At 46.1% G+C, this 15,818-nt stretch overlaps 1 protein-coding gene across 1 annotated transcript; it reads left to right on the forward strand. All coding sequences in view use genetic code 11, as the record gives it.

Moving 5' to 3' along the window:
- Nucleotides 1-68: 68 nt before the first annotated feature.
- EGR_02647 (hypothetical protein) lies at nucleotides 69-8,176 on the forward strand (the record flags this gene model as incomplete). The annotated part of the gene is made up of 16 exons (XM_024491896.1): nucleotides 69-89; nucleotides 170-267; nucleotides 301-472; nucleotides 511-585; nucleotides 619-702; nucleotides 745-1,050; nucleotides 1,120-1,518; nucleotides 2,216-2,263; nucleotides 2,342-2,405; nucleotides 2,831-2,925; nucleotides 3,155-3,186; nucleotides 4,053-4,515; nucleotides 5,091-5,239; nucleotides 6,421-6,592; nucleotides 7,459-7,953; nucleotides 8,024-8,176. 16 exons carry the CDS (start codon nucleotides 69-71, stop codon nucleotides 8,174-8,176), a joined length of 2,826 nt encoding a protein of 941 aa, XP_024353711.1.
- Nucleotides 8,177-15,818: the final 7,642 nt, after the last annotated feature.

Raw genomic sequence — 15,818 nt, forward strand, 5'->3', positions numbered from 1 at the left:
TTTAATTTATTGGGTATTGGAGCGACTATTTAATTTTCAATTGATTGGTTTTAGGCTTCGTCGCTGTTATGTATCCTAGCAGGCCTCCTGTAATTATTAGTGTTTTTACTCCTAATCGCCTCTTCATATTTATGGGACCCCCGTTTATACTTGCGGTTATGCTTTTTAGGTGCCCTCGGGGCCAGGCCAGTCCTATAAATTTACAGTTGTCGAGACCTGTGAACGCATCAAGGATGAATTTAACTTCGTTCAGCAGCAGTGTCATCAGTAAGTCATGCTCCTCTGAATCAATTGTCTTAGACTTCAAACTGAGCGAGAGAAGCTCCTGAGTGAGCGCGTTGATATGCAGCGCATATGCGTTGTCTACTATGAAATGGCCAATGGATTAAACCTAGAAATGCATCGGCAGATGGAAATCTCAAAACGTCTCAACGCAATTCTCAATCAAGTCATTCCTTTTCTCGCCACTGAGGTTTGATAATTTGTGGGTCACTTTTGATATTCCACTAGCACCAGTCACAAGTCGCGTCAGCTATTGAACGTGCAAAGCAGGTCACGATGCAGGAGTTAAATTCAGTGCTTACGGTTTGAATGCGTTCTTCATTATGCTTCATATAGGCTCAAATGGAAGACTCAAAGTTAGCCAAATTTGCGAATGGTGGAAATATGGGACTGTCCAATGATCAGCTAGAAATTTATAAAGTAATTTTTTAGCTTGTCCTTACCTTTCGCTCTTTTTTCAAGCAAATCCAAGCCCACCAGATTTCGTCAGCAGGTAGTCCCACGTCCTCCCTTCCCGGAAGTTCATCCGCCAATCAGGCCGGTCCGCACGGGTCAAACGTCGGCAGTGCTCCTGCTACGGGTGCAGCATTTCCTGGGTCTACCCCAGGTCTACTTCCGTCCACTGCACCCGGACTGCAAAATGCATTCATCAATGGGCTAATGTCTGCTGCTGGTGGTGCCATGATGCCCCCTCCTGGGACTGCTGGTCTTCCCCTTGGTAGCGGTGGTGTTCGTGACATTAAGGACTATTCAAGTGAAGATAAACAGGTTCTTACCTGATCAGTTATTTGTTGCAATATTATAATTTGCTCAAGCTAGCTTTGGGCTGTTTTTTAGCGAGTGGCAGCCGCGGCAGCAGCAGCAGCCTCACAACTCTTTCGTGGTGGAGCTGTAGGTCAACCCAACCTCCCTGGCTCGCCGTTTTTACCTGGTGGACCAGCCGCAATTGCAGCTGCGGCCTCCTTCCCTGAGGGCTTTTTCGGTGCCGCAGCAGCAGCGGCAGGTGGTGGAGTTGCCACCACATCGCCTGGTGTCGTCGGTCTCAGTGCTCCCGGTAGAACCTCCTCCGCCGGTGGTGGAGTTAGAAGCAATAGCGGGCACTCCGGAGTTAGTGGATCTGCCGGTCCTGCCTCCTCCTCTCTACTCCCCCCGCCTCCTCCCCCCACCCCAGGGAACTCTTCCACAGCTCCTACCCCTCCGGATGAAAAGAGGCGCAAGGTGGCGGATCCGAAGCTGGTGAGCTTTCGACCGCTTGCTTTTTATTGAGGAAGGTGAAACTGCAAACAGTTTCCCATTATTCGTCTATGTTTTATGCAGCCACCCCTCGAATTGCTTGAAAGTAAATGCACATCGGTTATTTTATCTATCGTTGCCAAGTGCTGCCGCATCTTTGTGTTTTATTGACGTGGTTCTACAGTTTTAGTGGTCGCTAGAAGCGCGTTTTCCATTTCACTTCAACGATCTGTATTTTTGATGGCTAATTCATATTTATTCAATCGCATCTCCGCCTCTCTCCGTTTTGCTCACTTCTTTGATTGCCTGAGATAAACAGAAAGGTGGAAAGCGAAAAAGTGCCTAGAGAAAGGGAAAGAGCGAGTGTGTGCGCTTCTGAGCGAGTGAGTGGGTGAGCAAGCGACAAAGTTAAATCTGCGAACTTTCCCGTAGTTTTTGGCTAGCCGACGTTCTCTCGGATTTTTTTCCGTACTTTTTTAACTGCAAACGTGCAGGGAACAGAAGCAATGGGCTGAGAAAAGGAACGAAGGAGAGAAGAGCGGGATTTTCTTCCCCGACATATTTTATAAAACAGGGTGGTTCTCTGTCGGCCTACTTTCTGCACTCTTGCTTCATTGGCTCATGCCTCTGCCTTTTTCTTCAGTCATTTCCCTCTCAGCGTGCCCACCCTTAGTTTGGTCTTAAATTTTTCGATTTTTAGGAATGCCCAAGTCGTGAAAATGGGGGATGTCGCAGTGCAGACGACATGGTTAGTTAGCTCGTCTTTCTTCCCGCTTGTTCTGTCGAAATCCCTGCAGGGTTATTTGATCTTGCTTTCCCTCTGTAGGACAAATCGTCTACCTCAAGTGCTATGTCTATGAACACAAGTCGCTCTGGCCGGCAACCACTTAGTATGTTTTTCATTCAACTGAAGCTTTGAATTGTGGGCTTTACATTCTAGGTGTACCTCGATGGCGTAACACTTCTTATGAATTTCCTAATTTCAATGGTCGGCGTGTTTGTTTGTAAAGAGAAGGTACTGTGGGTAAATCAGTCCCCCCTTTCAGCGATGTATTGAGTGATTCCTTTAAGTTGCGGGATTAGTGACTTGCTTAAGAGGAGGGGATGTTTTGTGTGAAATTTTGTCGTTCTGGCTGAATCACTAACTCATTTGTCTTGAAACCGTGTGAACCTTGCAAACACACACCAATTGCTGTCCGCGGAGGGGTAGGGAGGGTTCACCTGAAATCCTCCCATTGCACCTCATTGTCGCTCCAGCAGACTTGGCTACTATTGCTACTTTGTCGCCTAACTGTTTGCGCTTCTTTTTTTGAAGATCTCAGCCCCCAGCTGCCTAGTTCCATGGGAAGCAACTATCCGACAACGAACAGTGCCCCCGCAGTCGGAACTCCGCACAATAGATCAACTTTCGTAAGTAGCCTCTTCATCTTGCCTTTCCGCGTTTATGGGGAAGTTTAACCCTTCATGTTCACATTATCTTTGCTATAATGGAAGACTAACCGATGTCATCTGCGGTCAAAGAAGCTCGTAACGTTGTCGGTCATGTATGTAGGTAAAGACTGTGCATCACTCTCTCCACTCGTTGCTCTGTTTTTCGGCCCTTGGAGCTCGTCTTTTAATTCCTTTTTATTTCTTTTAGTCCGAAAATCGGTCAAAGTATGGTGGAAAAGGGTAAGTATTCGCCTATGTGGCGTTTTATCTATCTACACTTTACATAGTAACTAGAAACAGTGGTGCAGCTTACCTAAGCGGTATTTGATTTTCTTGCGTCACGTGGATGCCATCTTCCAGATAATTTTGCAGTTTTACGGTAAATGCCGCTATTTTTGTACTTGGCGTCCTCTTGGGCGGCGTTGCTATTTTCGCAAGCTCTCTGATCTTCGCGTTGAAAAGCACAGCTTTGCGTTCTTCCCTAGGTTTAAAAGTAGTCCCAGCTCCACTACACCTTCCATTTAAAGTTTCTTTAAGCCACTTAGATATCTCGTACTCTGTTCGCTCTCTCCCTACTCAACCGCCCACTATTTTCCACTGTGGACGCAGTATGGCGATATGGTTAGTAAGTGCGCCGCTACTTTTGCCCTAGTTCAACGACCAGCTTCATTGATGAAATGTCCTATTGTAAAATGTGGGCATATTTATTTCTCAACTTCTCATACGTAATAAGCCAGTCAGAATCGATGCATGTATTCGTGTGTGTTTGTATATGCAATTCTCTTAGGGTCGCGACTGCTACTGATATCAGACGCCTCCTTTGGCCCGATTGACATCCGAATGGAGGGCAGTAGAGGGTGGGCGGATCACGCGCTATAATCACAACTGCCCGGAAGGGGTAATGCTTTGTGTGACTCCTCTCCCGTCTGTGTAAAGGAACGGGAAGAAAGGAAACCACTTTCTGACCACATGCTTGTCTGCTCTCTATCACGTCTGTCTGTATGCTTGGGAATTTGCTAATGCAAGTGCTCGACACACTTGTTCGCTCGGAGTTCCGTCTTGCTGCTGCAAACCTGGCGGTCATCTTCATGCTCTTTTTTCCTCAGCCACTCTTCTTCCTGTTCTGGTCCGGGGACCTATTCGTACGTGGTACTTCCAGGCGGTGGAGGCACACGCCCTTGCGCGCTAGCGTCGGCACCCGAAGCAACATCGAATCCCAACCTACCGCGGCGTCTACAGCATTTAGCCAGTTTACCGCACGGTGAAGTGGTCTGTGCAGTGACTATCGCTCCCGCGCCCTCTGGTCGGGGTTCCTCACCCACCTCTGGCGGTGGTAACGTCTCACCCTCCACCTTTAAAGTTGATCCCAGTGGCGACGGCGAGACTGCTGTTGCCATCTCGTCTACCACCCGTATTCCACATTTCGCCTACACTGGTGGCCGCGGTTGTGTTAAGCTCTGGGACCTTGACGCCATTGCTGGCTCCTCTTCCTCTAGAGATGTCGTCGCCCTCGCCTCCTTTGACTGTCTTCGTCCCGAAAGCTATGTTCGCTCTATCAAGCTTTTCCCGGTGAGTTTCCCCATTTGGCCTCCATAACTGGTTTTTTATCTACTCTGGGCTAACCTACCTTCATTTGACTTTGAAGGTTGTCTTGTTTGCCTTTTGGACTTGAAATACGTTGCCACAGAAGTTGTATTCGTGTTTAGTTCAGTTGACTACCCATCATTTCCTTCTGGTTTTGTGCATTGGCAGTGTTTGCTCCCATTCTGGTGTGACCCGTAAATAGGTGCTGCTGCCTGCTGGCTAAAGATTTGAATAATGGTGGCTTCCTTTTTTACGAGAATAGTATTCAAATATGTCCCATGGCATTGAACTGACTTTCCAATCGCCATTGTATCCGTACATGCTACCTGCTACTCACCCTTCACATCATGGATTACCAACCAAATCACTTGGTTTCCACTTGTGACTTTGGGTCCCAAATTGCAATTTGGAAATGCCTCTCTTTTTCATTTTCACAAGTCATTACTTTAATGTACTATTGTCATTTGATCATATAACTGCATTCCCACTCCATCTCGGTCCACTTATCCCTCAATACGTGTGTAACTGATCGTTATGTTGCTCTTTTCTGCACCCGATAGGATTGCTCCACCCTTTTGATTGGAGGCGAATCGAGTTGCCTAACGATTTGGGATTTGAACGGCCCCGGTCGACGGAAAGCGGACCTCACTTTTGACGCGCCCGCCTGTTATGCACTCGCACTCTCCCCCGACTGCAAGCTTTGTTATAGGTGAGCCTTTCCTTTCATCGTTTAACAATTAAGCATCCCTCCGATTAAATCGCGTCAAACGAGACGGCTCATCACTTCACCATGTTTGTAGACTGCTTAATCAATGCCCAATAGAATGAATGGACAAATAAGTGAATCTCTCGTTATTTACGCCATGCCCTGCTCATCTAAATTCTAAACATGCGCACTTGCCCTCGCCCTCCCTCTTAGATTCATTCAGCCATTAAGCTATTGTTCTCTTTTTTACCTCTGCGTTTTTCTGTTTGTGTGCGAGAGAGGGAGCAAGTGGCGATGGGGGGACGGTGGTAAATTAGTTTTTACCATGAGAAAATTTCTGGCTTTTGGGAATTGTTACTGCACACACACGCGTAACAGGGTGCTTTGTGGAAAAGTGAGCTTATTCCACCCTGGCAGTAAAAGGTTCCATCTAGGTCTTGCTGATTAATTAATTGTAGTTTACTCTCACAGTATCTTGTTTCGGTGCAATAATTTCCTGTCATCCTTCCGAAATTCGCCCTTAATGCATGTTGGTCGTTAATGAGATTCGAAGGTGACTCCGTCTCCTAGCAGACTGCAGTGCATAGTAACAATGTGCTTTTCAACATGTACTCACGCCCTAGTTAATTAGCATTCATTCTTGTCTAGCATCTACTCCTTCCCTTTCACAACTACAAATGAAAATCTGAGCCGGTCTTGGGGACAAAAAGGATTATTGCACCCTTTGAACTGAGATTTGAGAGTGAGGGCCTTAATCCTCGTAAGTGTACTTAGTCGAAAAGAGAAGCACATTACAACTAAGCCGTCTTTGTAGTTATTTCAAATGCCATGATTTATGGGCGCACTTGGCTGTTTTTTCGGTTTTGTCACGTTTCTGTTTCCCTTTTCCAAGGTTTAAGAACTTTTTCCTCCCTCCGCGATTGCACACCGCCGTTGCTGCTGTCACGTGCCAACCAAATTAACTCCTTTTTCTCATATTTGATCCTGCCTTCTTGCGTACCTGATTACAGTACAACTGTGCGTTTGGACGACAACTTGCTCATTTAAACGTTTCTTATCTCCGTATTTGAACGCGTCACGCACTAGTCCTTTCAAGTGCTCTTGTATGAATGTCTGGTTGGTCTTAGGTCACCCCCAGGGCTCAAGCCGATTGGCTGACTAAAAATCTTTCTATCTCCATGCAGTTGCTGTTCCGATGGTCAAGTTGCGATATGGGATATCCACAACCAGAGCGTCGTCCAACAGTTCCACGCGCACGCTGATGGCGCTTCCTGCATCGAATTAGTGGGACAGGGCACTCGACTTTGGACCGGTGGCCTTGACAACAAGGTTCGCTGCTGGGACATCCGCGGCACTGTAGGTTCTCTTTCTCTCGTAATATTAAATGTCAGTCTTTTTCATCGTCCAGTGTAAGATAGACGAGCTGTGCTACTAACATATTCTCTGTCAGCCTCACATAATGTGATGTCCCGATTTTCATAGCTGAGCCCTAGCCTCATGGACATGTGGCACTTGTTCCATCAGCTTATAACAACTTGCACCAGACCGTGTCGCAAACATTAGTTTAAATTCTAACAAAGTCGGTTTATGTTCTTCGTTTTGGGTAACTTTATTTTTTGGGTTTTGAGTGGAAATTAAATTTTCTAAAGTATTTGTTTTTATCCTAAGACAAGGAAATATCACGATTGTGGTGGTCGGCTTTTCCCTGAGATCCTAGTGGTCGACCCCGCTGATTAGTTTTTAATGAGCGGAGTATTTCCTTATGCAGTGATAAAGCGAAACGATTTTAGGGTCAGGTAAGCGCAGACAGACATGTTGCGTGCGTGTCGTGCGTCTCTGTATGTTGGTGGTGGTGGACGTACGTTTAGGGCGATCGCATTCTTATTTCTTCTCTAATCAACTCTGAATGTGAATGTGCGCTCACTCCACACACGAACACACAGGCGATCTCAAAGTCGAGCATGCGATGGTCACAATGCAATTTATCTATACGCTGCCTTGTGGACCGTGGCTGCAAGTGGTTTTCACATGCATTCAGGCTCTCTGGTGATTTCTGCTGGCATTCACTCTGAAACATTTGAGCGTCCATATAGATGCACGTGCCCATTCATTCATGTGTAAACATTGCTGACTATTCACTTTTCCTGTTCTTCCTACTTTGTTTCCCCATGATTAGGGGTTACGTTGACTCTCCTAAATATTCTCTGTCGTATGTCTTGCAGTCATCCAGTAGGCTCCACCACGTCGAGTTCAAGTCGCAGGTCTTCTCATTGGGTCTCTCCCCCGTCTACGGCATGCACGGTCGTCGGCCCAGCCTAGCAGCAGCGGCGTCTCCTATGGGAGCAGAAGACGCACCTTCCTCCGAATCGCTCTTCTATGGCTCGCAATGGCTAGCTGTCGGCCTCGAGTCCTCAGAGGTCGAAGTCGTTGCCATTGGTCCCGACGGTCCGCCATCCTCCGCTCCCCCGTCCACCATCAGTAGTAGTGGTACTCCTCCCAACTCCACTCTTCTCAAAACACCTGCCAGTCCACAAACTACAAGTGCAGCTGTTCCCAGTCCTCAGGCTCCATCCTACGACCAACACTTCCGCCTGACACGCCACGAAAGCTGCGTCCTCGCTCTCCGCTTCGCGCACCATGCCGACTGGTTCATCACCACCGGCAAGGACCACCAGGTGAACGCCTGGAGGACTCCCTATGGAGCTTGTCTCCTCGAGGTGAGTGTTCCTTTTGGCATGATGGGTAAACTTTTTGCCGTTTGAGCGTTGGCATTCCTTCCCCTTTCAGACCAAAGAAGCCGCCTCTGTGCTGACTTGTGACATCTCGCCGGACGACAAGTTTGTGGTGACGGGTTCGGGTGACAAGCGGGCCAATCTCTACGAGATCATCTACGGTGCAGGCTCGGTCGCCTCTTCCGCCTCCAATGTCTCTTCGCACTAAGATCGGCTCCACTGACCCCTCTTCCCATCCATTTACTCCAACATCCAGTTAACAGGACATTATACGTGCATCAGGCAGACAGACAGACTTCACCTATTCGTTATACGCGTGTACGCGCACACGCTCTTTCTCTCCCCCTGCTGTCATTCCGTAATGTCTCGAGTTGCATTTACTCTCCGACTCTATCTTTCTCTCGACTTAGCTAAGTGTAAATTTTCCTTCCAATCTGTTACGCACGTCCACAACATTAGCACAGAAGCAGCAGTCAGCTCACCACCTGTATATTAGCCTCGTGTCACTGACATCTCACCACTGCCACCCCTATATTTATCACTTAGTTTGCCCTACCCCTTCGTCGGTTTGTATATACCCCACATACTCAAATTACTATTGCTACTCCTCCGTACTCCCCCTACATCTTGACGAAGATGAAGATGACGATCGATAAACGACGCATTTTGACCCTGCCTCACTGCGCTTTTGGTGTGTTTGGGATGCCCCTCCTTCCTGCGTGAACAATCGATCTCTCTCCACTTGCGGATTCATCTCTTTCTCTCCAGCAAGGGTGGAATTTAGTTTAATCTCTCCTCGTTCATTGTGTGTGAGTGCGTGTGCGATGCGTTGCTGTTATGTGGCTTCTTCTGCTTGGTTTTCGTTGCAAATCGGATTGCACGCGGGATCGCTCGCTCATTCAACCACCACCGACATATACATAATATGCATTCGACATAAATGCAAACGCGTATACATATACATACACATACCGGACGATTGAATATCCCATCTGTTTCCTCCTTTCATTCTCTGTCCCCCCCTTCCCCACCTTGGTCCCTCTATTACCCCTTTAACACATGCCTACCCTTCACGCAGACATACTCCCATCCAAGTGTATAACCAAGAAGTTTTATGTTGATATGGCGCCTTTTTCTTTCCCTTCTGGGCAGGTGGCCACTGATTTTGTGTGGTGTGGTGTTAACCACTTCTGGGTAGGCTTGACTGTTTATTGTGTTTGTGGGCGCGGGATGACATGGTTTTGTGCCATTTTTATTCACTCCAGCACAACTGTGCTAGCAAATTCGCCACCGTGTTACGTCTATGGATAGACCTCTAAGTGATTTGTACGTCAAACTGGGTGAGGAACTCGAGCAACAAATCCTTCGTCCTACTCGCAACAGTTGATTTTAATCACTGTGTGAGATCTCCCGCCATTTACCGTGTTTTTGTGATGTAATCACTGAGTTGTCGCCGTGGTCTCTTGACTATTGCTCCTCGCAGAGGCTGTCACTAGATCTGATTGCTGACCTGTTTCGACAACTGTGGGGCGATTTTGTGGATGCGTCCACTACTCTAAGGTCTCAAAAATAAGTCGACCTCTGCGATTTAGGAGCTGCGTCTCACCAGTGCGACATCAGTTGTGCTTGTCCTCTGACCGGGGGCACTCTGGGCTGGTCACATTGTTTTAAACCTAGCCAGTTCGTCTACAATACGAGCTGATGTAAGCGGAAATACTCGCTACCTTTGTGAAGCCGGGTTCATTTGATCGAGACGGGACGTCGCGTGTGCGTGTGGCAGGTCGAAATGCGAAAAATCGGATAATCACTGCACCTTAGACGCCTCTGGGTGTATACACTCCCTTGCCTCTTCAAATTTAACATCTCTTTCGCCTTCTCAAAAGAGCGAGAGAGGGAGTCGAGACATAAGTGTGAGAAAACATTTTGCGCCCTTTTCACGTGCCGCTTCTCATTCGATAGGATCGTGTGCGTATTTGTGTGTGAACCCATGGGAAAAGGCTGGGGACGGTGGCTTCGCTCTAGCCGGCTACTTTTTACATTTCAACAGGCGCTTTGAGCATTCATCCGTGGCATTGTTCTTTCACAGAAAAGAAGGTAGATGCCTAAGGCAGCAGCTGTGCAACTACAAGTAGGGCAGAGGCCTTTAATCCCTTGCTTGTAACTCCATACTCTCCAACGGGCTCTGTGTAGTCTTATTCACTTTGCTTCGTTGAAAAGACCCGTTCTCGCTTTTTCCTCCGTCTTTAAAACCTGCCAGCAAAATCGGGTTATTTGCGTTTCCCCAAAAGGTGAAAGTTGGTGTATCATAGTGCCGATCGTGGGGTTTCCCATAGCATAACACTATCCGCAGCTGAGTCACCAGCCGGTGTCGCTTCTCATGGCTTGAGTGGATGAGTCATCGGGAGGGGGGTAGGGGCAGGGTCACTTAAGGCCCTGAGATTGCCCATGCTATCAATCAGGCCCGGTGTGTGCGCATTTCCTCCCCCTCCCCTCCCCTCCCCCACGCACTGAATAATTCCAAATTAGGGGTTAGCGGGATGGAGTGTGTCGCAATGATCACTGTGGCACTTTAACCGTACGAATGACCTCGTCACCAATGCAACTCTCTGATCCTCACCTTAATAATTAACACGGGGGTGGATGTGAGTAAATGCAGCCTCCATCTTAACATCGCCAATCACGGCTACCATTAATGACGGAAATGCAGTTTGTGCGGCTAGAACCCATACTTGCCATAAGTTGGACACAAATAGGCGCTCAGTTCAACTTACTGCAGGCCTTTAACCAGTCTACCTGATTTTAATTTCGCCTCGTTTTGAAGCAAAAAAACAGGCATGCAAAACGTCGACGACGACTACTACCCCACCCGCCTTTTTCCTCATCTTCTCCAAGTGCATAAGATAAAATCATCCTTTCTGACGGTTTTTTGCCTGTGGCAGTCAACGTTAATTTAAGCCTAGGCTGAATACTAGCCCCCTTTTTTTGGGCGCTACATCACCAAATTAGAAATTCCGGTTGAATTCTTGCTTGGTGAAAAATTAAGTAGGGTGGAATTTCTTTTGCTTTATCAATGCTTCGTAGGCTCTGAACCACCACCACGACTACCACTAATTAATCATTACCTCGCTTTTTCATGTGGGTAAATCGGTGAGTGTCTTTTAGTTGCGTGATGGATGCCGTTTTAATGGGCACCTTGTCCTCCGCCTCATCATCATCATCACCGCAAAATGTCATCATTGGGAATTCAGATATCCGGAAGTAGACTTTTGCCTAAAAGTTTAACGTGTATAAACACTTAAACCCTGGTTTCTCATCGACACTTGATAAACAGGAAGTCCGCCGCTTCAGTGAAAGGTCTTCACTCCGACTTTTCGCCTTTCACTTGATCTCCTGATCCCCGCTTAAATCCACTCAAATCTGAAATAAAGCAAACCAAGCCAGTGGAAATTTATCAACAAAAACTTGAACCCGTGTGGTGACATTAAATCGTAAATTGTGGGGGTGGGCTCCGAGGCAGAGGTGGCATGACACATGACTTGATAAAAATCGAAAAACAAAAATCCTGTAAAAAGGGCTCTCGACTGATTGTAAAGCACTAAGGCTTCCGAAGTTGTTTTGTCTGCCCTCCTCCCTAGTTTTTCATTACAGATCACATGACTTCTCACAGGTTGAGAAAATCCGGAGCTCCCTCGAGGTTTAGAAAGCGAAATTGGTGTTAAAATAGCCACTTTCATCGCAAAATACAGCGATGTGGTCCTTGTATTTTTTTTGCATATACTCGCTCAAAGTTTATAGTTTATTTTCCACTTTGATTAAAACCGGCCTTTGCTAAGATTTGCAGCCCTAGTTTAAGCGGTCAGCAGCCCACTTAACCACACTGCCTCTTTGTGGCAGTCTGATTAAACTAACTTTACGTGTCAAAGTTGCTGTCATTGACAAATCACAGTGACCAGGTGAAAGCCCTAGGCTCAGGCACACAAACCAATATCCTCCTTTTTCTCTCTAATAGATACCATAATGCTCGGGAACCGTGCAGATGTTACCTTTTTGTTATGCATTGCTTTTATCTTAACGAGTCAACTTGTCAGTCTGACAGCTATGCCTGAACGATCGACAGATAGCAAAAATAGGCCAATATATACAGGCATCATCACCGTTATCCTTATCGTTGCCATCACGAGACTGATGGAGGCTAACGCTTAACCGACAGTTTCAGGGGGCGGCTTGTGGACTTCTTACGACGAGAATGCTTCCCACAATTGTTATTTCGTAAAAAAAATGGAGAAAGACTTAAATTCTGATGCAACAACGATAACGTCAGTATTTTATCAAATCGTTTTAGGGTGTATCAAAGCTGCATTAAACTGTGTAATCGAAGTCGTATAGCAAAAGCTAGCTTTTCTACAACTTAACCTTCAAAGTAAGCTGACGAGGGTCACACTAACAGACTCAAGTGGCGACACGTTAACAGTGACCTCAGTGTCTTACAAATACGGTACCCGTTGCGTGCATGACTCATCGGACAGTGCAAACCCTCGTTGACCTCAGTGCCGGCCCGCCTTCCCCCCTTCAGGGGTTATTTATCGACCAACAGGTTAGTTAACCCTACCTGGCCACAAATTCGCCAGCCTGACCGCGCCAGACGCCACAAAATATTTAAACTAGTCATTATGGTAAGTTAAGATTAACCGATTTCGAACACAGCAAAAAGCAAGTGCATTAACAGCCGTGTACACGTGCCCACTCTTATCTCCACCAACTTAAGGAAAGAAAATAAGAGGTAATGAATTTCAACCCACATCCCAGTGCTCTTTATCATGCACAGCACGCTTTTTGTTGCCATTTCCATGCATGTATTTTGGCTAAAAAAAGGAAGAGAAGCGTGTGGGAAGTCATTACAATTAAATTGGTCGAATAAGCGCCCAGGCTTGTCCCCTGCAACTTTTTTCCCATATGCCAGAGCAATTTTGAATGTGCGTGTGCACGTGTGAATGCGAACATGCACACACGCGTGCGTGCACCAGGCGAACGCGCCAATAAGCGACATGACCGACTTTGCCAACCCATATGCTCACGTACAAGTGCAGGCTAAGGATGCAGAAAGAAAAAAGGCGGCTGCGGTGCGCGCATACCTTTACGTGAAAGAAGAGGTCGACATAACACACCTTAGCTGGCCAAACCAATGAGGGACTCATAATGATGGGTGAAGGGAAAAAGAAGGTACTTGTTAACATGATAAGAGATGATAAGCCTTCGTTTTTTCTCGTTCCTTGCTCGACCAACAGAACATGATAGTCTCTCTTTCTTGCCTCCTTCCCTTGCTACTGGCGATTTACATCTTCCAGTAGTACACTGCAAGCCGCGTATCAAATGATGCTGATCAAAAATAGCTTTACAGACGGTGTGGAAAGGGAGATTAATTCGTGCCAAGGTGGAAAATCCTTGCATGTTTTCATCTCTCCTTGGGTTGTAAATTATGGCGAAATTAAAGTTAATTTTATGAGATACAATAATTTTGAATTATTTCCACATCAGTATTCTCAAATCTCATTATATTTCCCTTCTTGCCAGGTCTTCCTGCTACAGCCCAGTTTTTACTACCACCGTTTTGACGAGTATCAAAGCAAGATTGGAGGTAGAATTTGCATTGAAGTACTGTCAGCTATAGTCTTTCACTTATAGATACACAAACGTACTGTATAAATAAGGAACAAATAACTATAAAACAACTGGTTCGGTGTCTTCCAACCCCGTGAAAAGCAGTAGTCCCAAGGAATACGATGACAAGTAATCCAGTAGACCTGGACCGATTCATTTGAGGTGGAGGCACAACAGCAGCGGAAGCACTATGACCACTTGAGTTTTCCTTTTTAATTTTCGATTGGTTATAAGTTATGAGTTGCGCTTTAATGTCATCAATCAGTTAACCATTCGTCACCCCAAGATAAAGTAGTAGGTGGCATCACTGACCTTTCAACCTAGAGATTGTCCAAAAAAGCGTCGTTGAATGAATCTGAGATTGCAATTTCAAAGCAAATGAGTCACTGTTGACAATTAGGAATTTGCCAGTGAAAGAAAACCAACTAGCTAACTTCCTTTGCAGCAGCAATTATCGCACGTGTGTGTGTGAGCAGGCAACATCTCAAACTGACGCGGAGAGGAGTGGAGGAGGTGAAAAGAAGAGGAAAATTTTATCTCTCTAAATCAGTGAACATGGACAGGTGGGGAGCTTTTTCCCCAAACCTCCCCACTCATCCCCTCCCCGTGCGTTGTGCTTCTACTGCTGCTTCTTCTGGGTTTCTTCAGCTTCTTACTTTGTCCCAGAGTGTGTGTGTGTGCGCATGTATGTGAATTTTTTGCTTACCTAACTCCTCTCCTCTTATCCCCTCCCCATCCCTCTCCACCCTGCTGGCCAATCCCCTTGGGTGATTAAGAGAACGAGAGAGTAACATGCGTTAACGTAACCAATGCTGCTGGCTTAAGTGGGTGGCGTATTTTGTTAGGCAAAAGATCATCTGCTTTTTTATCCCAGTTACTGAAAACAGTCTTCCCCAGCTTTTTTGAGGGTGCATTTAGTTGACAGAATTTGCCAACGGCCATAACTGTCAGGAGTGAAGACTGGCTTGAATAAATTAAACTAGACAGCGTGCAAAATATGCAAATAAAATCAACAGCAGTTAATCCGGAAAAGCCGTTGACATAAATGAATAGGGTGTGAACGAAGTATAAATGTTTTATAATTCCTCAGCTTAATGCTAAGATACGGGAAAAAGCTGTTGTTATTTGGAAGGGGCTGTCTCTCAGCCATGCCATCTGCGTTTTTACACAAAGGTACCAAGGCTACCAAAAAAGGTTTTACATAAGGAATAAAACTGGAGCATGTCTTCCACCTTCAATACCTGTGTGAGCTAGTATTTCGACTATATTAATTGCTTTACCCTTAGGCGAGAGTCGCTGGGGCTAAGGTAACTTTGACAGAGGGTCAACACACCTGAACGCAGTAAACAAATTAATGAGCAATAGGGAATGACAAGCGCTTACCCTTCCTTAGCGAAGAAGTTTAGAACCCACACAAAACTATCTATCACAGATTCTGGATAGTCAAACCGATCTTTGAAGCCAGTAATCACACTTTGGCTTTTCACACCCCAAATGGCGTTCCCCTAATGTGTAGATCACCCGCAAGTTGACTAGTTGAGCGATTTTCGTAGAAGAATTTGTAAAAAAATGGAAGTTGGAAACTGGCATCAAATGCTCTTTGCCTACCGTATGACAGCCTACCCATCTAATTCGAAAGCGAGAGTACAGCCTGAAGGCATTGTGCAATGAAACCACTTTTCTCTCATAGATAACAGGCATTCCAAGTGTTGTAACTTCCAGAAATCAAATGGCATTACCAAGGTTTGATTCAAAGAAAACAACTTATGAGGCAGGTGAAGGGAGATTAGCAACGCAAGACAAAGCTTACACAGAATCTCATCTTTTCGGGGAATGCGTGATCATGCAGATGAGAAAGGGTAGGTCCAAAGTAAATGTTCTCTTTTGATGGGCCAATTAAAAGTCGCCAGAATCCTAATCCTTACGTTAATGGATAATCGCGGGTCTTGGGCAATAATTCCTCACTTAACTGTTTAGTCCACTGGCGTTACACGAAAGGCGTAGACCCAATTTTACGCCAGAAACTGAAAGTTCCCATATGCTTACATTAATAGCAACGACCGAGTAACAAAATTCGTCTTTTATGAGCTTGAAAAGGGGCCGGGAATATCAGGACTAACCCATCAAGTGCTACTCTTACATCTGCTCAAAAAACTTTAAACGTCATACAAGTTGGCAGCCTTATCGAGGCT

Source organism: Echinococcus granulosus (genome assembly GCF_000524195.1).
Source record: "Echinococcus granulosus chromosome Unknown EG_S00012, whole genome shotgun sequence".
In the NCBI taxonomy this organism is placed as follows: Eukaryota; Metazoa; Platyhelminthes; class Cestoda; order Cyclophyllidea; family Taeniidae; genus Echinococcus; species Echinococcus granulosus.